We start from the raw sequence: 24,496 nt of genomic DNA, 5'->3' as shown, positions 1-24,496 counted from the left end.
AAATGACCCTGACAAAAAAAACTTAACTGACTCCACTGTGGTTAAAAACTTGCTGAGGGCAGTAAAAATGCTATAAGATATTTTACTGTTTTGAAGGACGTCTACACAAAAGTGATGGAACTTACTGCCAACTTACAACGCTGTAATGTCAAAAAGAGACATGATAAGTAGTAAATTCAATAAGAAGCAAGATAATAAAAAAGTAATTCTTCGGGAAGTAACAATGTAAACATTTCTGTTGTGCCACAAGTTATAACAATAACAACAGCGTGTGTTTTCGGTAATATAAAAATTCATCTTGTACAAACTGTACTGATCTGACATAGAAGTAGAGCGAAACGTTTTGACAAGTAACAAATACAACTATGCCAATAAATGTTTCATGTTTTAAAACAGCATTTCTCAAACTGGAGTCTGTGAATCATAAGGAAGTCTGTGTGTCATGTTTGATATTTCATTTCACATATGTTAATGTAAGATTTTGTCTTATGGCTGTATATGAGTAGATATAAGGGTAAGAGAAGTGCTGAGGTAGCATGTTCCTACTGCGCAGATGGTCCATTTTGATAGGGTAGAAACGGTAAAACAAAATTATCCCTGAATAACGCCTTAGCGAGCCATGAAATACCCACATGATCTACAGAAATAGGATTTTTTGCCATATTATTAGACGTTGTTGATATTTTCTCAGGCAAATTTGATATTCACTTATGCTTTATTTCATAAGCCATACTTCGTCTTTAGAATACATAATACGGTTTGATACCCGAGAAAAGTAGGCAAGGATTTACATTTATACGTTTCTTTCTATCTGTGTAAAGTGTTCTAATAATCATTTCACATATGCAAATACAACATTTATAACTAATGGTTAAAGACCTTTGAGGATTTCAGGATTTATTAGTTAAATTCCACGACGAAACGTCTAGTCGTATTCCATTTAACAATCTCGCATCGTAACAACGAACCTGGGAAACACTAATTGTACTGCGAAAGTCTCTTTCATTCAGGTTTAATGTTCAAAGCACTTTCTTTCCTTTTGCACACCTTCCACAAGCTATCTAGTTAATCAGGATGTCGCTTTATTCCAGTATTCCTTTCAAGAGTTACACAGCAAAGAAATACATAGACAACTTATGCGACATGTTTTTGTACAAAAAAGAATCAATGCCAATTTAATTATGGCTGAATGACTTGTTTAGGTCTCTTTCTAGATAGTACTGATGCTTCCATTTGTCAATATTCCTTTGTTTTTCAATGTCATTAAGTACAATATATACTCTATTTTAAAAATTATAAATTTCTGATCAAAACATATGTTTATTATCTGACGACATTGAAAAGGACCATTGTTACCTATTCAAAAATCAATCAATTTGTGATGGCAGTAAACAATGCCAAAACGTAATTCTGATATATTCCATTCCAATGAGGCTATAAATCATCTGTAATTGTCACAACACTTGCTGATTTGCATATATACAATTGTTTTATAATAAATAATCAATAGCAACCCAATGCTGTAATAATGGCTATTAGTTCTAGAAGTGTAAATGCTCATAAGAGTTACCCACTTTATTACATGTCATTGATAATTTTAAAAGTGTAGATGTCTAAACTGGTTGTTTTAATACAAATGGCTGATATATCCGAAAGGGTAGGCGTTCTAAATAACTACCCAATTTAATCAATAGCGATGGCTAATTATTCCAGTTGTAGAACAGTAAGTATTCGAAATGGTTACCGAGACTAATAATGATGATGAATAATGGTTCTAGAAATGTAAATATTCAGAATAGTTACTCAATTTGATATCGATGACTGGTGATTCTAGAAGAAAAAAATGGAAATGGTCATATAGGGTACTGAAATTAACATATAGAGTATGAAATATAAAAGGGTTACAGTGCTTTATAATTGTAATTGGCTGCTCTATACTGTACAATGTTCAAACTATATTCAGTGTGATACAGAATACGAAGGAGTTCACAACAGTTGATGTTCAAAATCGTTATCAAGTTCAATATTGATTTTAATGGTTTTTGCAGATGTAACGAACAAAATTTTATTCAGTTTGATTTTAATAATTAAAATTTTCTAGAAGGGTAAATATTAAAAACAGTTCCCTATTTATATACTATTTAAATACGAATGACGCAAGATCCTAGAAGAATTAAAAATTAAAAATATTTACCCAAATTAATGCCGAGGACTAGTGGGTTTAAAACTGTTCAAAGGGGCTACCCAATTGGATTAACCTAATTATTAGTGAGGACTTTTGGATTTAGAAGATAAATGACTAAAATTTTACTATAATTTAATAACACAAACAGTCATACACCATTTAAATTTATGGTAACAGTTCATCATTTATTTGAGTTTCATTCGAATTCATATCATACTTACAACCTCAATAAATTGCACAAAGAACAGTATTTATTCGAATAATCGTAGATTGTTATATATCTTTTCTGCATAAATATATAAGTAAAGGCAAATAAAGGGGGCTTAACTTGAGCAATAGGTAACAATCCCAGATGTTGCACAGACAGACGCTGACCCATTAAGTAAAGGATGGCTGTTTCGTATAAAATGGAATAGAGCTGATCATATTAGTCGTCTTCTGAATGTATACCATTATGTGCCTAGACCTTTGCTTTTCCTAGCTACAACATGCAGTACTTTGTTTGCAGTATTTTGTCAGTCGAGTTGTGTAGTATTTGTTAAAGGGGTTTCTTTTATGAGTTCGTCAGCTTTCTTGTTTCGCTTTAACCCTGCAGAAACCTGCGGGTAATGATCTTATCAAGCAGTTCTGTTTTGTCTATATAACTGGAAAACAATCAGTCTGAATTTTTATGCAGGAAGACAAAGTTATGTAAGACGGTCTCCTTCGATAAAACGTTCATACTCGTGTTTTATTAAATATGACGTGCTTCTAACTAGCAAGATGTTTATATAACTATTTTTCATGCGACCTCGTCCAAGATTGAATAATCAAAACTCGAATTTGTTTGTTTCTTTAAGAACAACTTTAATTGCAGGAAAACACATTAGTTTTTAATGCTTCATTTGAATGTAAAGACTTGTAAATTTAACACAAATATTAGTCTATGTTTTCATTTTAGATAGTTGAGGACTTTTTTCACATTACTTGAAAATAATAGGGAAATACAATGTTTAAAATTACCTAACTTTGTGAGGTAGGCAAAAATAAATGTTTTATCCAGTTATCTGGAAAGAACGTCTTTGATGATTATGCGTTACGAATTTTTAATTTATATGTGTATATACACAACACGATTTGAAGATTGTTTGTTTGTCAATGAGGAAACTTAGCTGGACAGCAACTGTCTGTAATAGAGAAACGAGTGTAAAGAATGGCCTTTCGTTTTCACTGCAGAGTTGGTTTATAAAATTGTTCTCACAGTGTTTGTTTGTTTTTGAAATTTTGCGCAAAGCTACACCAAGACTATCTGCGTTAGTCGACTTTAATTTAGCAGTGTAAGACTACAGGGAATACAGCTAGTCAACACCACCCACCACCAACGCTTAGACTACTCTTCAACTAACAAGTAGTGAGACTGATCGTCAAATAATGCCTCCACGTATGAAAGGGCGAGCATGCTTGGTGTGATGTGGATTCGAACCCACTATCCTCAGGTTACGAGTCAAGCGCGCTAAATACCTGTCCTTACCGGGTCTAATTTGAATAGCTGTCTTCGTACTACTTTCATTTATTCTGAAATAATACAGTGTATTCTTCATTAAAATTCCTGAAAAATCAGTCACTCACAATACATGCTATCTGAAAGCTACAATTATTTCTCATTTTAACCATTGTATCGCAGCACACCTGATAAAATTGTTTTTTTTGTTTTTTTTAAATGTAAGATTGTTATCGTTTTGTTATAACGTGTAATGGAACTATCGACGCTCTGGCATAGACTGGAGCATTATTCTGTTATGTATATTGGACTTTTACAACGGATAACGAGCGGCAAAATTTGCAGTGTTTTTTAAATGCAGTCTTATTGTTATATCTGAAAAGCTTATCTCAACTGTTTTTTTGCAAAATCTGTTTGAAAGATGTGACCTTTAAGTAATTTTGTCCCAGTTTAATTCTCAAGGTCTTTCTTTAGAACATATATTCATTAACAAAATCTAGAACACGTTTCTTAGTTATTTATTAACAACACCAATTCGTCTGCACGCCACCTTTATTATAGCTTGATAGTGGAATATTAAAGAATTCTACTTACAAGTTACAGATTTCACCAAATAACCCAGATTTCTATTGGCAAAATCCTTTTTATTCAAAGAAAAATTCTTTATTTAAATTACTGAGTGGTTTTCTATCTTCGACAGACAAATACGTACAGTAACAAATAATTAAATAGACAGACTAATATAGAAAAGGAAACAAATTTAGTGTTTGAAACTTGTAGATTTGAAAAGTATTAGTGCTAACATTTCATTAGTTGAAATTTTTTTACAAATACCTACTCCTTGGACTTCATAATGATTAATCTTCATTATTTGTTAAAATATATTTAGAAATATTTACTCCCTTGATTTGTTTAGGGTTAATATAATCATTTAGTTTATTGTTAAAAACGTACCTACAGATATCTTTTTTCTGTATTTAAAAGGGTTGATATTAAACATTTATTGATTATTATAAAATCCTAAATATCCACTCCATTTTCCAAAAAAAAATTCTAGTAAATTGTAAAATCCGCATTTCACTACATAGTTTGTATTAAAGCTTTAGCACAAACAACGATTACTCTGTATTCTTTTAAGCACTTTTAAATAAACCACCAATATTTCTAGGTTTACAAGATACGTTTCTGGCAATATCTGCTAGAAAACTTCGTAAATTGTCACTTTCATTTCCGACCAAGACGGTATTCCATTATAAAATATGTGTTACCTGCGCGCGCAGTGCGATCAGGGCTGTAGCAGTTCTAATGATGAGCTAGCTACCTCAAAGTTAGACAGTAACAAGTTGCCAATCGAGAAGCATCTGACCTGGCGCAACAACTAGGTCCCAAACTAAGTCGGAAACAGCAATTAAGTTTAGAAAATTCTTTAAAAATTATAGTTGTTTTTTTCTCTTTCGTATACATAATAATTTCATTATTCTCCTAACAGTATCGGTAAAGAACTGCTTAAAAGCTTTTTGAGCTATTCTTTCTAGCTTCTCTTTTGATTCGTGGCAAATTCGGAAAATGGATCCCAGTAACTTTATAAATTACAGTAATATTTCTAATATCGGACGTCAACTGGAGGCCTTGGGTCCGGATTTGCAGATATTTTTAATCGTTTTGTATTCTCTAACTGCATTCCTAGCCTTAAGCGGGAATTTCACGGTCATTGTTGTCTTAACATTTGGAAAGAAGTCTTCCCGCGACTTAAGGGCGTACCTTATCAACCTGGCAACTTCTGACATCACCATGGCGACCTTTTCTATACCTTTTACATACACAGACTTCATGCTTGGGCGTTGGATCTTCGAGCCGATTTTCTGCCCAATTGTGATGTTCATGCAGCACTGTTCAGTTATTGTTAGTGTATTCACACTAACGGTAATTGGATTAGACAGGTCAGTTAATATTTTTTTCATTGAATTTCGCCAAACAGATGCGAAAAAATGCATAGCGTATAATGTATAAAATTAAAACAATGACTCTTTGTACATAAAACATTTATTAATCAGTTTTATTTTGTTAAAATTTTAGAACCGGGTTATAAGTTCAAGGGGCAAAATAATAAAATTTAAACCTGAAACTTTTTATTCATTATGGTAAAATAATTACTACCGCGTGTGCTTTCTTAGAATGTTTGCTAACATTAAAACGCGTATTCAAGTGTTTTATTTCATTTCTCCAATAAAGATGCAAGATATAAATAGTTACCAAATTGCCTAAAATTACGATAAACGTTTGTGCACGTAAAAATAATTAAAATTATACTGTATTAAAAACGTTCATATACTTTCATTTTAAATTTTCTGTAACTTTCTCATTTAAGTATAGTTTCTTTCCACTGATGATTTCTATATGAAACTTTATCTATAAAAATTTCTACTCGACTACAATTTGAAGCTCGTTATGACTTTATAACCAACGTCTCTTTTCTCCATTGTTCATTGCCATTTTTTAAGATATTTTTTTTCTTAAGAACAAGAGCATAAAAAGTTTTAGTAACAGGTATAAGTAAATAACGTCAAGAATAAAACGAAGAGGTGAAATATCTAAAATGTATAATGCTTTTAATGACACCTATAGGAGAAGACACTCTATATATAACTAGAAATATTTGGAAAAACATCGTCTTGGAAATCCGCTAGCCTAACAAAATTCATACTGGATAAAAATGTCTAAAGAGTATAAAGAGTTGTTGTGGACGTTTTTACTTAAGGGTTGGTGATAGAGTTAAAAACAAGGAAGTGTTTGAAACTCAACTAATTTAATCGTTTACTGTTTTTGTATATTTGTATTTAAGAAATATTTAAAATATATTTAATCTCCCTGAACTGTATATACACGTATGTTTACATGGAGGATGAAGCGTGCTTGTAACATACAGCCTTCTGACTGAGTCTTTTGCAATGGTCACTGCGCTTTAGGTCTATCGTCAAAATATAATTATTATATAGAGAACAGCCGAACGTGACGATGACTATTGTAACGAAGTGGTTGTACCCCAAAATGGTTTAATATAACGTACATAAGCTCTATATAACGGTTTTTCCAGAAACGTCAACTCAACGCTGATGTAAACTATGACCCTGTGTAATATATAAATTGCGGTCGATAAAGAACGGGAGGAAGACCGTATAAAGTGTTTGGATACATTTGTATGGCATGTATGCGTTAGTTAAGAACACTTAATAGGATAATGGCGATGCTTAAGGTATACGATTCAAAAGTAATTAACATCATTTGTAAGGTAGGGTTATGGAGAAGGTCAATAATCAGTATAATATCAAATTTCAGGTTCATTTATTTATATTTTCATTACAATGTTGAATTATCATAAAAATGTGGTATTTAAAGTACTAAAGCAAACGCGAAGCTTTAAAAATATTATAGAAATAGGGATGGTTGTGACAGGCCTGTATTAAAATGCTTTATGACGTCTTCTTTTGCGAGGTGTGCGAAGAAAGTTTTCTGTGATGTGTTCTTTTGTGGAACGTGTGTTGAGCGTTCCATGTGGTCATTTTTCGAAATGTATGTGTTTGTTAAGAGTTCTGAATATATTTTGTCATAATAGTGAGCTTGGATGAATAAATGTTCTTTTCATAACCTGCTACTGAAAAATGTATACTAATTTCTTTGTATAAAGTTTTATATTTAGAATATATTGCACTAAATCTATTTGATCGTTTATTGAAGAGGTCTTGTGTAGTAAAGATAATTAAAATGATTTAAAAATAAAGTAGTGATTTTGCTATAAAAAGTAACGAAACAAGAATTAAAACCACCATCACAAAATTTGTTAAATTGAATCCTTACTTTGACCAACGGACAAATGTGTAAAACAACCAAAATACGGATTAAATTGTATAAATTTGTGTTTGTGCTTTTAATTCTTGTTTATATTCGTTGGTAAAAGAGTAGCCCAAGAGTTGGCGGTGGATGGTGATGACTAGCTGCCTTCCCTCTAGTCTTACACTGCTAAATTAGGGACGGCTAGCGCAGATAGCCCTCTAGTAGATTTACGCAAAATTCAAAACAAAACAAAAAAATTCTTGTTTGTTTGATTTTTATTGCAGAATTCCCACTTTATTTTAAAAGTTATATTTTAATGCTCTTGTTTCTTTATTTTTTATGTTATTCCTTTTCTAAGTATATACTTTTGAAACCGTCATGTTTTTATCCATCGATATTTAATTGAACTTGGTTGAAGAGATATTTAAGTGGGTAGATGATATGTTTACCATTTTTATTATACCTCTATATATATATATGTCTGTGTATGGCTGTGGTTGGGAGTTATATTAGTTACTATAGATAATACCAGTGTAATTTGTTTACTGGGCTACCAATTAGTGCCTCTTTACCATAATGGGGATTGGCATAGTAACTTCAAGAGATAAGTTTATTTAACTTACTTAGCCCCAAATGGTAGTACTTTTTTTTCTTCCTATTTACTTTGGAGAGCAGTCAACTTCCCACAACTGTCTGCAGGTAGTGAAAGGTGATATCGGTGTGGGATGTTGTGGGCTTGAGAACTCAAATCTCACTCTCCCAATTTCTATTTCTACATCTATTATTTTCATTTCAACTTCTATTGTTATTCCTTTTCTATATTTTATTTTTTTTATGTGAGACTGGCAAATAGAGGTAAAGACTGATAGACGGTGTATCCTCACCGTAATGTGGGTCCTACTTCCCAATCACCTTCAAAACCTAGGGTACATTTTATATCCCACATTATAGTTTGTACCCTGGGATCCTTTCAATTAAGGCAACGTTTTTTGTTTTTTATTTGCTTGATTTTGGTTCTAACAAATTAATATAGATATGGGTATACATGGATGTTTTATCGGAATACCAAAAGCGAATATCCCCAAACCAGTTAAGTCTGCTGGAGAAATGTTGTAGCGATAGTCAGAGTTGTCTAGATAGATAGAGGACGAAAAAGTTGCTGTTTTAGACAGTTTGAATTGTTGTATCAGCTACATTAGCAATCTTATTTAGTACATCTGTGCTTAATATACCATAGCCAGTATAACTAATACTTTGAATAGTCGAATTTGTGCTTAGGAATTAGATAGGATGGTTTTTCGCGTGTGAACTATCTAGAATCTTTGCCTACCCCAACTGTTAAGTACTAGTATACTTAAAATTATCTTCAATTGATGTGTGACTGTGAAATATTATGTATATAGTATTTTATTCAAATATGATTGTGAGAACTCTTCAGTACACGTTTTTCTGTTCAGAAATTGTGAGAGTTCGGTTTTCCATAATTATCTTTATAACTACATAAACTATCAGAGAAAACTGAAGGAATCTTTTCTCAAAGTGAATAATGCATTAAAACCATCACATTTGATGTTTATTCGCTGATAGCGCTATACAGAAATTGACGATTTAATTATTTTGTTACGATAAACAAGCAACAAAATAAAACAACAACCAAATAATATAAAAATTAAATTAATAGTTTTTCATTAACCAACGTAATAAACAGTATCCTATTTTCCTTTTCCACCAATAAGAGTAATTACATAATTGTAGTAGTTCAATGTTTTCCTAGATGTAGAATTTGTGAATTTTTTTATGATAAACAATAGCCTACTTAGACTACCTCTCCTAAAAATAAAATAAGAACAGTAGACAATGCCTACTTATGGTAAAACATGTTTTTCCTACATCATGGGGACGACTAATCTAAATTTAAGTACTTTTTCTCCATTTTGATATCGTATAATGTCAAGTTGAAATATTTTTATCCATTTTGATATCGTATAATGTCAAGTTTAAATATTTTTAACCTTGATATAGTTTAACCTGACCTAAAGTATTTGTAGAAAATAACATCCCTAGTCTATATTCGTATTTCTTTCTTCTTTACAATAAGTGCACGTAAAATGCAATCTGTTTAGCATTTAAAAAGAGTAATTTCTTAATCTAGTAGTAAGAATTGAAGGGTATTGTGATCTTCGTGGCTTTTTTCTTATCAAAAGTTTCATATTCTTTCTTTACATGGAAATCGATTTTTTCTTTAAATAACAAGGAAAGATTGTCCGTTTGCACCTAATATGGTGATATCTGTTTTATGCTGTACAAGGCCTTTCATGTGATATTTGGTGTGCGGTGGTATCCAAATCTTTTTTTAGAAAAGTACAAACCCACTTTTTATATAACCTCACTGTGTTGTTAATCTCTTTATCATAAACCGAGATAAGTGGCTTTCATTTTCTTTGGAGAAGTCTTTGAGGTTTCTCGAAAAAATGATCTTTGAACATCTTAGCACATCATCTGACTTAAGACTCGAAACATATAAGTAAAATATTTACTCTAGGCTCACTATTTGAAGATATAATAAAGGATACTAGCTTATTAGCCAACGTGCCGGCTTAAGTATCCGCGGTTTCAACATTCTCATCCTGTTGTCGTACTTTGGGTGTGTTGTTAACGTGACGATGATGTGTCAATGTCCAATCAGACAGGAATAGCCTAAAAGTAGGTCGTTGTGCTTTGGACGTGAATGGCTGGAAGCTAACAAACTTTAGATTTCTGCCGTAGAGCACATAAACAATATAACTGTATTATTCTTACTCGACTGGTAACAAAACTAGTTTTTGTTTCTTGTGTGTGAGTGTGTTTCCTTTCATATTAAATCCAAATCGAGTTATCTGCTGTCTCTACCAACAGGGATCCAACCCTCTGATTTTAGCTTTCTAAGTTCGGGAGATTTGTTTTTGTTTCTAATCATTTCCCTGAGCTGAAGCGACTAATAAAAAATACGAATTGTGAATACAACAGATAAATGTAAGTTACAAAAATATGATTACCTTGTAACCAACCTAACTTGAGATAAAAAACGTCACTAAGTTTATGTGTTTTCTATCTTCTATTATTATTAGTACCAGTTCAATTCTCTTTAAATTCTGGTATATGTCTCCTAATAAAATATAGTTTTATCTCAAGTTATTGCACGATGCATCCATTCCGAGCCAAAAATTTTATTTTAATGTAATGTAATTTGGTTTTCTAGTTCTCAGAGCTTGATTTAAATCACACATTGCTACTACTACTGGGCGTAGAATAGTGTCTGAACTTTATTCAACTTTATACTGACGTGGCTTGTTTTGATTGGTTGAACGGTATATTACATATTATTTTGCCCTTCTTCCTTGTACAATAAAGGAATAGCCTTCCTTACTACATGCATTTTGTATCCTTCATAATTATTTCCAATACCGTATACATACTTCTAATAAAAACCTTCATGACAACTTAATGCATACGTAGACACTCATATCCATGTTACAGTATTTATTCAAGTGAGCCAGCTTAACCTAGTGTTACCGTGCTGGACTCAGAATTATAAGGTATAATAATCGAGCCCTTCGGTATCCCACTAAACACGTCTGACACGCCTGGTGTGGATACGTACAAAAGTAAAAATCAGTCTTGCTCTTCTGTAACGAACATCCGTGTGGATGTCGGGTACTGCTGATTAAAATAATCTAACCTAACTTAACTGAAAGTAATTTTCAAACTTACCTGAAAGCTACTATAGACTTTAACTTACCATAAAATAACCTAATCTAACGTAATCAAAATTGACTCTGCACTCTAACTTATCATAAACTAACGTAAATTACTCAACCAACAGTTATTATCCAACTTATCATAAAGTAACCTAACCTAAATTAGTTAAAGAGTGCTTTAAACTTTAATTTACGTAACCTAAAATAACTTAAGTGAAAGTCACTCTGATGTTATCCTTATCCTCAAGTAACTTCACCTTTTTTTGAAACACTTTCCCAAACCTATCCTATTCTAGCGTAACGTAAATTAATAACCCAAAGTGACTCGTCTAACTCACGCTAAAATCATGGATGCATTGTTATGACTGTCAGGCCCGGCATGATCAGGTGGGTTAAGGCGTTCGACTCGTAATTTGAGGGTCGCGGTTTCGAATCCCTGTCTCACCAAACATGCTCGCGCTTTCAGCCGTGGAGGCGTTATAATGTTACGGTCAATCCCACTATTCGTTGGAAAAGAGTAGCCCAAGAGTTGGTGGTGGGCGGTGATGACGAACTGCCTTTCCTCTAGTCTGACACTGCCATATTACGGACGGCTAGCGCAGATGACCCTTGAGTAGCTTTGCGCGAAATTCAAAAACAAACAAACAGTTATGACTGTCAATTCCATTTTTTGATTAGACTAGTTCAAAGTTGGCGGAAGACGATGCAAACTTGCTACTGCCTCCCCTCTTGTTGGTCACTTGTATCACAGATCATTGTCGAATAGCCTTGCAAGAAACCTAACAAACAAACAAATAATTGTTAGAAAACAGCAAGCAATCGTTCACCTAGATTATTGAGGTGGTTTAGTTATGATACGTAAAATTGATCGACAGTCGTTTTCTTTTAAAAAAAAATGTGTTCTACACACATGTTTTAACTTTAGGATTCTCGAAGAACAACACCATGTAAATTCAGTGCTATTCGTTATATAAAGTGTTAAAACTATTATATTGATTTCTGCTGCTTACTGTTGATTTCAAAAAATAACTATAGATTATATAAATGGAATAGTAGTATTCCTTCGTTGAAGTATAAACCACTGTAGTGCATTTTGTACATGTTTTGATTAAAATCGATACGTGGTAACGGAGTATTTAATTAAGATATATCCAGATTAGATCATCCGCTTGCTTAACTTAATAAGTGTTTTTGGCCTGCAATATTTGCACCTTATGATTGTATAAATTGTAAATCTTTTAATTAGTTATTAAAAATATAGTATATAATTAGATATAAGTTACAGCATCCGATCTATAATTGACTGTTGCAAGTTCATTATTTTAGTTTCTAGTTATTATCATTGTGTTATATTCGTTTTAATAAAACAGTTTTTTTTATAGATCATAGTAAACATAATTTGAAACACATCACCGTTAAACTTGCTGTAAACTTGTTGTTTACCGTGAATATTTTGTGTGTGGATAATCATACCGAGGAAGGAGTTATTATGGATGAATTGTTATTGAATTATGGTATAAGATTTTGGTGTAGAAAATAGAACGTCTTGAACTTTAATCCTCCCGTTTTAATATTTTATTTAGTAGCTTTGGTGATGTTTCATGCTGAGGCATATTATACGCTCTATGTCAGTCCAAATAGCTATTTTTTTATATTTCTTCCAAAATGATGTTTTGGGAAGGTTGTAGCCTTCAGGTAAAATAAAAATAGAACGTTTAAATTAATTAAACTGAAGTTAATCTGAATTTAAAGTATATTGAACTGTTCCCAGTGCAACAATGAAGAGTGTTGTTATTTTTTTCGCGCGAAGCTACACTAGGGCTATCTGCGCGTTCTGTCCCCAATTTTTAGCATGATACACTAGAGTGAAGGTAGCTAGTCAACACCACCGACAGCCAGCTGTTGGGTTAGTTACTTGCTAATGACTAGTGAGATTGACCGTCACAAACACTGATGTGACGGCAGTAAGTCTGCGCACTTGCAACGCAAACATCATACTTTCATTTTCCCGTGTTGGACACAGCAAATCGCGCGAATACAAACACACAAACTTGAGTGTCACATTGTAATGCTCCAACGACTGAAAGGACGAGCATATTTGATGACGAGAATTCGAACTCACAATTCTCAGATAACAAGTTGAGGCAAAAAAATAACTGACGTGTCATTCTGTTTTGTTCTAGAACAATTAAAATCGAATGCGTCATACAAAAGAGAGATAAGAAGACAGATGGCAATGAGAAACACGCAAGCAGAAAGAGGTAAAGTAATACATACAAGACGAGGGAGACAGGCTAATATACAAAAAAAAAATGAGATACGTAGACTTACAGGCAAAGAAACAAAAAACACACAAGAAAAGGAAGATGAGTTGATACACAAAGAGAAGGAAGCACTATAGGAATAGACACAGGAAGATAAAGGAAGGAAATACTCAAACACTGAACACGGAATAGACACGAAAGACAAACAGAAAAACAAAAATATACTGTACAACAAAATGGCATATGAAAGATGAAAATGCACTTAAAAATATGCACAGGTACATAAGAGGAGATATTTGTCTCATTTTGTTCTGATTCGGTTGTTGTAATTTTATTCTCCACTATCTTTTAAACTATTTGATGTAATATTACCAATAAAACAAAATATTATAGATGAAATACCTACCATGGTGGTAACACTCATGCACAGGAACGGATATTGATACTCAGGTGAAGAAAGAAGAACAAAGACAAAGCACAAGAGAGAAATACGTAGAAAAAGATTGAATAATTCTACCCTTGCAGTGATAACTTATCGTATTTAAGAACATTCGTATGAAAAATAATGTTAAAACGATTGGAGTCGATAGCTCTTTAACAACATTAATATATTAAAGATTTTTTTAAAAGTTGAGTGAAAAGTATTAGATTTCAAATATTTTATATTGGAAGTTAAATATCATATTATCTCCAATTCAGTTTTAACTGAGATTTGAAACTCTCTGTGATTTTAAATGAGGCAAGACATTTTAAACTATGATAAAACTTAATAAAAATTACTTTAAATGTTTTTAGGTGTATCAAAAGACAACGAAGGATTGTTTTTAAGGAGTATTTTGCTTACTAAGCTCGAACATCTAATCAACTGGTAGAAATAATAAATACATTAGAACTAAGTATTCTAAGTTTCGAATCAAAATTTACAGTTGTGGGTGAGCTAGAAAGGAAAATAAAGAGAAAAAACAGAAATAATGTATCTTGTGATGGAAGGAACTGTTAAGTTGTATAGTAGTCGGTACTGTTGAACGGTGGTCTTTCTCCTAAGCTGATTCATATAGTTTTCTAATCATTTATATATAAGGTGTCGTTCAACATTCCAATTACAATGTTTTGTTTTGTTTTCGTATTCTTTTTGCTTAGCAGAAACCTATTTCCCCTGCTTACAAATTTAAGCGGTTGCCATTCACTCTTTTACACTATCCTCCTCTTATTACTACACCTATGAAAGGTAGTGAAATTATTGCTATTATGTATTGATTGCTTTTACTTGAATTTTGCATTGAATCTCTTAAAAATGAAGTGTTGAAAATTACTTTCTGTGAAAACTACCTGTTTTTCTCAAGTTTACCACAACAACTGTATTTTTTTAAATCAAACAAAATCTAGCGAAAATATTCTTCAAATATTAGAAAACAAACTTATGCAGTTTAATATAGATTTGTATTTGCTTGATACTTTCCAAAAATACCTCAATTATAATATTACACATAAATACTTTAATTTTGACTTGACCACTTTTGAAATTTAGCAAAATGTAATATATTGTTTTAAGAGTGTACTTAAAATAGTGGACAGTCAGAGAAGTAATTCTATCTTTGTGTTGAGAGTAAGCATTTTGTGTCTTATTTATAGGGTTTCGTTTGAAGAGAGCCCTTGCGATAGCCCTTGTGTAGCTTTGCGCGAAATTCAAAACAAACAAACCATGTACAATAAAAAAGTTATGTATTGCTCAATTTTTAATGGTTTTCAATGTGACGAGTTATTTTTGTGTGTTTTTAAAAATTATTCATGTCTGTTCTTGGTGTTTCTTACACATTTTTATCCCCAGCTAATGCTTCTCAAAGCTCTGCCACCGCTACATTGCATACCACATCTCGAAGACGTTCCTTGCCATTAGACGTTTATAAATAACGTTTATAATAAATCTTATCGTGTCTTTGGTGCCATCTATACAGTTCGATGGGAAATGACGTTTCAGTTCTTATAGATACAGACGACAGATACCATTTTGTTAGTAGTTCAAAGTATATTGAAGTGGATCTCGCAGCGAGAGCACATATGAACTAAAACCAGTGGCTGGAAGATCATTTAGAAAGTCATGATATATAATTTTCTTTCTTTCTTTCCTTCATCATTACTTTGGATGGTTCTCTGAAAACAAGTTTGAGTCTGAGTTGGTCGATATATTCTTGAAACATGCAAATTTTAAAGGATTTTTACTGAATGATTTTGTTCAGATTCAAATCTTATCAATACACGATTTCATATTCTCTATTAGAAAAGTAAATATTTATTTACAGGACGGAAATTCTGATATGGGCTCCAAAAGAAAGGTCAAGTACTTAACTCTGAGTTATGTTTCTTATGCGTTTTAATGTTTAATCATAATGTCTGAAAAATCGTAAATATTTACTTTTGTTATTATCAACATATGAATGTTTGAAAAGTTTGATACGTAAATTTTAAATTATTCCATGGAGATACGACACCAGTGGCAATTCAAAAATCTTATGATACGTTGTTTTACACAAAGTAAATATGCTATTCTTAAATATAGTTCTAGTGACTGGCATATAGTCCCTGTTAGATATTTATCACTTTACCTCTTGGAACAGAAGTCAGCCATGACCAACATTATAAGAAACCATTGTTTCTTCTTGTGTCATTACTAACAATGACATAGACACATGTACTTCCATACTTGTGCGGAATTGTCGACGAGATGCTTAGCTTTTACCAATCAATAAACAAGAGGGTCTTCAGAAAGATGATACGTGGCCAAGTCTAAACATAATACAATGAGTCTGGTAGAGTCTTTGACAGATATATATGTTTAGACGAATCTTGTACCTTATGCAAAATAATAAATCTATAGCTGAGTATTTCATAGATTCCGTTGACTATCTTCCTCCATGTTATAAAAGCTAAGTCCTTTGTATTTCTAGAACATTTTACTTTAACGCCGTTATACGAGTGCGCGCTACCTACTTTGTTATTAAACCATACAAAACTATAAATTACCATCAAACTATACAGGACGTTATGTAAATTACAATCAAGCCATTTTGGACACTATTTAAACTTGCTAGCAAACCTCACAGGACATTGTGTAACTCACTTGAATGTGTTATGGATTCTCCCCAAAAAACTGTTTATCTAGTAATTATCTTTTGTCGACCTTCTAGTCATTTATGTGTACCAAACGAGACACAATTTTTCAAGATGTTAGCGAGGATTATTACAAAGAATGGGGTTCTTATAATGATATATGAAGCAGAGGATAATCGTAACATCAATTAGCCTATCTACAGACATCAGGAAGAACAACTTAACACGAGAATAACCAGGAAATTAACTGGATATTCTTTTAGCCTTTCAAAGCCTTTCCAGGTTGCTGATTTTCCGCACTTTAACACTTCAGATTCTCATTTGGATGTCTTTCTCTCTTTCTCTGTAGGTATAATATTTATATTTATATTCTAGTCGTGTAAGACTGTAATGTTTCAATTTACAAATGTTACTGCAGTACCAAAAAACACATGACTAGTAACGTTATTAGTGAAAATAAAATTAATACTTATTTACTTTAGTTGCACTAGTATCTTTGATGCTTTTAAGTTTCAATAGAGAACAAATTTGCTTAAAGCTAAATCCTGTTTTCTTTGACTACATACTTTTGATTGTTATAAAATACTCCTTAAAAAGTAGTTTTTCTTTTAATTTTAATTTTTTTCTATTCCAGTTCTTTATTATTTATTTTCTTGATTATACCAGTTTCTTGGATTTATTAAAGCCTTAATGGTACCAAACATGATAACAATACTATAACGTTCATATAGATGTATAGAAACTTGATGTAAAAATAGACATTATCTTAAGTGTTTCAAAACACAGTATGAGTCAATCATCATAGCTCGATTTAAATTAACAACAATAAATATTCATGGGGTTTGAGTTATTTTTTAATTTACCATATAGTAACATAAATTAATTTAGGTGAGTCAATAATATTATGGCATTGCATCTAATTTATTATTTGATATCATACTGCGGACCAATTATGTGATGATTGTATTACAGATTTCTTTTCTTTCCACCAAAGGTACAATTTAAAATTATAATCTGTGACGTAGTCGCCTGATGCATTCCTTGATTCGCTGCACCCTCCACTTGAACTGCAGTTTCACCTATTTACATAATTTAATTTAGGTTTCAATATTCTAAGTTAAAAAGAACTGAAAAGAAAACAATTGTTATGTACACATTACCATTATAAGCGACGTTCCTGTATTACTTTGGTTTGCTAATGAAAGCTGTGCTGACGAGTTTTGAATATCAGAAACTGGATTTCACAGCAGAGGGTACGGGAAACCAAGGAACATCTTAGGCCTCTCCGTTACCGACTGTATTTTCAGTTTTACTTTTGGTGGAATGGAAATAAGTCTGTAATGTAACAAGAACAGTAAAGCTTAGCACCGATATACAGATTACAAATATAGCAGAAGAAGAAATCAAGACAACCTGATTTCAATAGCATCAAATAAGACGTTGTAACACAAGAAATGTATATCGTTTATAGATTGAAAAAATATCGAAATTAATTTTTCTGCAAATTCTATCCATTTGCAGATATTAATTTGCCATTATCTTTAATATGATTTACTGATGAATTAGGAAAATATTAATTGTAGTCATGTTATTCTACAAGTAAGACTGAAATAAAAGAAAGAAGACCAAATTTTCATGTATAACTGGTTCCTATTTTATTTTTACAGCATAGATAAACACCAACTTCTAGAATTAACGTTGTGTTGTTACCTCCAATCATAACAGCATGTTATTGGTTTCATTACTTGTTATTGTAAAATGTTCACATTTTGCTAACAATAAGAAATACTATTTTATCGAAACAACAGACTCATCCTACGTTTCTTTTCATTTTCTATCAGATAAAAGTTGCTTTCGGCAAACACATTAAGAATACTTTAAAACATGAAACACAATGGACATTTTAATAATTGTTTGTTTTTGAATTTCGCACAAATCTACAAGAGAGTTTTCTGCACTAGCTGTACCTAATTTAGCAGTGTAAGATTAAAGGGAAGACAGCTAGTTATACCACCCACCGCCAATTCTTAGGTTACACTTTTACCAATAAATAGTTGAATTAACCGTCACGTTTTAACGTCCCCACGGCTGAAAGAGCGAGCATGTTTGGTGTGACGGGGATTCGAACCCGCGACATTCGGATTACGAGTCGAGTACCTTAACCACCTGGCCATGCCCGACCTATTTTAATGAAATAGCATCAGTATTTAATAAGTTAATTTTTTACTGTAAATGAACCAAAACTATAAGCCTCTTATGTTTTATACATAAATAAATCTTATTTAAAGAAAAGAATTGTCCGCAAAAGCCTTAACAGCATGACTTATTTTCCAGATAACATTCCTAATATCCTGGAGACAGAAGTATGTTACATTTCTTTTAATATCTCTTTAACGTATTTGAACTATTATTATAAATAACAATACAGAAGAATACAATGAAATCTTAAAGGTCATGAACACCCCTTTACTTCCTCGTTTCTATTTCTTTTTTATTACCTGGAAGAACGTTTTGATAATTTTTATATTAACTAATTCATTACTGAAACATTTATAAATTCTGATATTTTCATGCCTATTGGTACTAAATATTTTTGCTGACTTATTATTAAACTTCTTGTAAAGGCAAAAATGTTTTAAAAATATATATATATTCAACTTTTTGACGGTAACGAAAAATCCCAAACTCTCTTATTATCAACCCAAATATCTTTGTTATCAGGTGCATTTATAATTATAGTTTTATGTTTACATGCTAGAGGTGCATCGACCATAGATCACTCTCATATCTTCTAAAAATGGAGATTCATCATCTTCTCTTTGTCGCTGCGTGTATCAAAGAACAGTGGATCGTCCCTAATTCGGAGCTAACAACCACGGGGAGAAAACTGGCCGACAGCAACAACCTATTTTACTTTTAATTTATAATTGTTAATTATTATGTTGTATACTTTTAATTTTTACTTTTATTAAACACCTGGTATAGAGAGTAAATATAACTGTTTTAATGTTATTGCTTCTACTGCTATTTTACGGTTGAAGAGTTTGGTACCGATCTTGGAGCATATTATCCTCAAGGTGTTTCTAGCTATGATATCCAATTCAATTTGATTTAACATATGTTATTACCTTATTCTTTTGTGCTCCTCCCACTTCCATATAGATCGTTATCTGATGAGCTTTCAAGTCTCTAAAACGTTTCACTCATGTTCTTTGGAAACATTTGCAATCAGTTTTATGATAAGGAACAAGGAATCTGTAAAGAGTATGAGTGTATCTTCCTCTTATGATAGTTATTGTTGTTAATCCACACTTTCTGCTCTAAATGAACTTAATTATCCACTTTTGGTCACTGACCATTCAAAAAACAAAATACCCATGCAGTCACGTCGTTTTTGACTGAGTCATCCGTTGCTATTGTTAGTGTTAGCCTTTTTTCATTTATACATGTGTCCATTTAATAACTTTGGCTGTGTTGACCAATCCTATTATTTCACTAACGTTTTGATGTAAGTCTTCACTAAGTTTATCTTTATGCCGTTTGCCTCGACTTACTCAATATTCCTTTCGTTTCCATTTGAATATATTTCGACTACATCTTTTTGTAGCCTCAGTTGGATGATTTGATCAGTTTCAGTTTCTGTATTATTGCTTAACCTGTCATATCTCTAAAGGAATAATACAGCACGAAATATGGTGGTAGTTTCTCTGAGTAGTTCCAGGCTGGCTAGAGTTCTTTCTTTTTTAATTTTCTCGACATTCTCTTATGTTTTACGCAGGATGATTTTTGATCATTTCCTGTATCACTACATACAGGCATAAAGGCTTGACACTTACCCTTTAAAGATAATAGCTTCTATTTCATTTGAAGGAATACAGTAGGCGTAGTTTACACCTGCGTAAAATTCTCCCTCTCTCTTTCTGCTTTTGTTATTGACCAGAGTTACTGACGAGACAACAGTTGCTATTTTAAAATACATTCTCTAACAATACTGCTGAAAATACGCAGATGTATTTATTTCATTTCACTCCTAAATTCTTATAAACAATATTTGTCATTAATTTTATATTTACGTAGGATTAAATAAGGTTGTTTAAGAATTAACTGATATAAATATTATGTAGATAATACACACTCAGTTTGTTGTCAGTAAGTAATTTCTTTATAATGAATACAAGCAGGTTTTTTAGGATTTTTCTTTTGTGTTTGTGTGAGAAAGTAGAAGAATGTTTTTGAAAATCATTTTATTAACTATTTTAAAAGATGCTCAATGAAGATTTTATTTAAATATTTCATTTCCACGTGTTTTGAACATCACACGAAGAGTAGATTTTTCAAGATGTCCTTATTCTGTTCAGAACTAAATGCAAAGTTATATTAATTGTGATGTCTGCATTGTTTCAATCTTTAAATATTTTCATAGTTCATGAGTAAAAGTGTTGTGAATTTTATAGTTCATAATTAATGGGTTAATTTTGTAGAGTAACAAAGATTATGTTGTGTTGAATTGAAATCAGTTGAGTACTAAGTGACAGTTCTAAGATTTGCGCCTTCAGCTATTAATCTCTCATGCGGAACCCAACTTCCTCCCAAAAGGTGTAAAATAACCCCTTTAATGAAGTTAACAACGGCTTTCTGGCTGTATATTGTCCTACTGATTTCTCATATTATGCTTTTCCTAGTTACACAATGTAGTACGTTGCTTTCCAACAGTCTTTGAATGTCTATGAGTATCTTTTATGGTTATCGCTTCCAATTTATTAATCCACAGAAGGCTTATACCGTGCCAGTAGAGTTACGTTGCACTTCATAAAAGGGCTTCTCCTGCGAATTTGTCAGTTTCCCCGTTTAAATTTGCTCCTGTATGATATGGTACATATATCCAGCTTTGCTTTATGTCATCTATTTAGGATCTAACCAACCTTTTAAATTTTTAGTACTGCCTGTAAATTAGTCGTAAATTTTATGTTCGTTTGAATTCAACATTAAGATCAAATTTTCATTTACAGTAATATTAGATAAATATACGCTGTTTGAAACAAATTACACTACAATATATTATTTTTTAACTGCCAACAATGGCAATTAGGTGAACCTTTTTGGTTGCAAGATTCGTGAAAATATTTCTTTCTCGTTTTCTTTAGAGAAATTTAATACGAGGCTGGAATCAAACCAAATCCATTTATGGTTAAAATCTCAAATCACTCAGTCCGTTACTATTGTGCTTTTCCGAATAGCATTGGGAATCAGGGAAGAAAACCTGCATTCTTGCCTTTGAAAACTTTATATAAAAGAGTTGGAAATAACTGAATTATTTTTTTAGGTTTAAGCTAATTTTCTCGAAAGTTCTCTTTCATAGTATTGTGAGAAATAGCAAACAGCGAAAAATGAGATATTGCAAATAAGCACATGTGCATTTAAAATGTTTTGGTGAACAATTTTCTATTATTAATGTTCGAACAATCCTGCATGTAAAAATGGTTATGTAAAAAGGTTAATTGTTAGTTGCTAATCGCAAGATTAGGAGAATCCATCCTTTTGAAAATAGACGTATCTAGTCAAACATTATTCCTCAGAATCTGTGTATAGACTCATAATCCAAGGTATCGAGTAAATACAGCTGAAGCCAATAATGGACATGTTTTAGAATCTGTCATACCTTAATACAGTTTATTATATTCTCAAACGTCTACTATGTAGAAGAAATAACCTTTACAACAACAGATCCAGTTCTACTTAGGAAGATATGAAGATATTGTTTTCAAAATGGAGACAGCATTCTGCTTAAAGCTATACATCTGAACTTGTTTTTTGGTTAATTAGATTTTGCAAGATCAAGAAACAATATCTCTAAAACCATAACAACAAACAGAATCTATCGGAAACTAACATTACGAATCACACAGTTACTGCTGTGAAAATTTTTTTTTTCCTGCAGGGTATGTGCACGTACGTGTGTAAAGTGTGCACTGATAACATTATTTTTAAACTGGTGTTCAACTGTGGAGAGCGATTTGATTAATAATAATCGTAAGAAATACTTACACACACCTTTTTCTATATTAAACCTTATATTTCTTATTTTGAGAAATGTGTTCAAAAATATGATGCGACTTTTAATAAACTTAACAGTGTTTATTAATGTGACCTTACCCTATGTAATTAAAATGTTGTAAGCAGCTTAGAACATTTTTAATTTACCTGTAAACAAACGTGTAAAATAGCACATCATAATTTCCTGTAAAATTGGATATAAAACAGAACGGAAGGCTTGTTATTTCAGCCTTTTTGTATTTTCTATACACGTGGTTACTGTGACGATACAAAATTCAGATTAGTTATGCTGCTAAATCAGTTCTGCAGACTACTTACAGATATGACAGATACGCCTGATAATAAATTGTATAACATATATAGTTTTACCTGTTACTCGTTATCTTTCTACTTACACATGTTATGAAACAAAACCACGTTTGTTTTTAAAACTAAACTTACGTCTTCTTAGAACTACGAATGCCACTATTAGAAATTATGGGTGTTTGAAAATCAATTGAAGATAGCTGTTAGTAAAATATTCATAAATGGGAAGTCAAGTAGAATGTTTATAAAGATTGAAAATTTAATAGACTCGACTGGAGAGTTTGCCGGTTTACGTTGCGAACACACTTTGTGTTCAATAAGGGATCATCTGATAAACTTACAAAAGAATGTAATTGTTTGACTGAAGTTAACGAAAAACTACACAATGGGCATTTTTGCTTTGCACTTTACATACCACGGGTTTCGAAATCCGGTTGTAGCGTTGTAAGTTTACAGAGATACCGCTGTGCTATTGAGGGGACAGTACACTGTAATACACCGAAACTATCCACTTGTCAAAAGCCACAATTGAATGTTAAAATACAGTTTATTTGATTTTTTCCTTTTTTTATCAAGTTAAAATTCACACAATTGGGATATCAGTGCTGTGCCCACCATAGGTATCAAAACATGTTTTTAAAATTATAAGCATTTAGTGTTACAGCTGAGCCGACTGGGAGACTATAAGTTAGGCGGAATGTTCAGTGTATGTAATCTTTCCATGTACAGTAGCACAGAATAATTGTTAGTCAGCATTTTATTTGTAGTAGATATAATTGTGGTATACTAGTAGTTTGTATATGGTTGTAAATGTGACAATATGTCATCCATTGTGGGGGTTGTTCTAATAATCAACTAATAATTATATGTAGTGAGTGACATGCTAGTACTTTGTATAGTTCGTGGTCAGCTATTATTATTCTGGTTATTTTCTTTCAATTTAAAAATATAAAGTTTTTTATTAGTATTTTGCCATTAAAAATATTTGTTTCAATAGTACGAACTGACGTAGTAAGCACCCTGGAGTTATTGACCTGCTTCTGTACATGTGTGTATGTTTTCTTATAGCAAAGCCACATTGGTCTATCTACTGAGTCCGCCAAGAGTAATCTAACCCCTTATTTTAGCGTTGTCAATCCATAGAATTACCGCTGTCCCAGTGGTGGACCCGTATACGTGTAAATGCACAGCAAAGCTGCTTAAACCTAAAAGTTAGGCTTAGTAAGCAATTAATATGTTTTGAATCAAACTTAATCTTTGTACTACAGAGTACTTAATTACAAATTTCATTGCTTTTCTCATTGACAAATTATACACAAATACGTGATTAAATACATTTATTAATTTTAATTCAACAAGCGTTCTGACACACAACAACTTCAAATAATTCTAACTGCACGCAAGCACAACTAATAAGCTGTCAAACTCGAGAACATGATGAAGATATGTTGTTGTTTATCTAAGAATTTATCGACTCAGAATATTGATTTCCGAAGCTGGAAATCATGCAGAATATAGTATCATACATAAT

The 24,496-nt window shown here is 32.0% G+C and overlaps 1 protein-coding gene across 1 annotated transcript in view; it reads left to right on the top strand.

Annotated features, from left to right (window-relative positions):
- Nucleotides 1-4,994: 4,994 nt before the first annotated feature.
- Nucleotides 4,995-24,496, top strand: part of LOC143228098 (RYamide receptor-like) — a 39,330-nt gene continuing 19,828 nt past the window's right edge. Inside the window, exon 1 of the mRNA XM_076459424.1 lies at nt 4,995-5,605. Within this exon, the coding sequence (XP_076315539.1) occupies nt 5,232-5,605 (374 nt within the window). The 5' untranslated portion in view covers nt 4,995-5,231. The remainder of the gene's footprint in view (nt 5,606-24,496) is intronic.

Source organism: Tachypleus tridentatus, chromosome 10 (assembly GCF_004210375.1).
Source record: "Tachypleus tridentatus isolate NWPU-2018 chromosome 10, ASM421037v1, whole genome shotgun sequence".
Lineage (NCBI taxonomy): Eukaryota > Metazoa > Arthropoda > Merostomata > Xiphosura > Limulidae > Tachypleus > Tachypleus tridentatus.
This window is presented reverse-complemented; position numbering and strand designations above follow the sequence as displayed.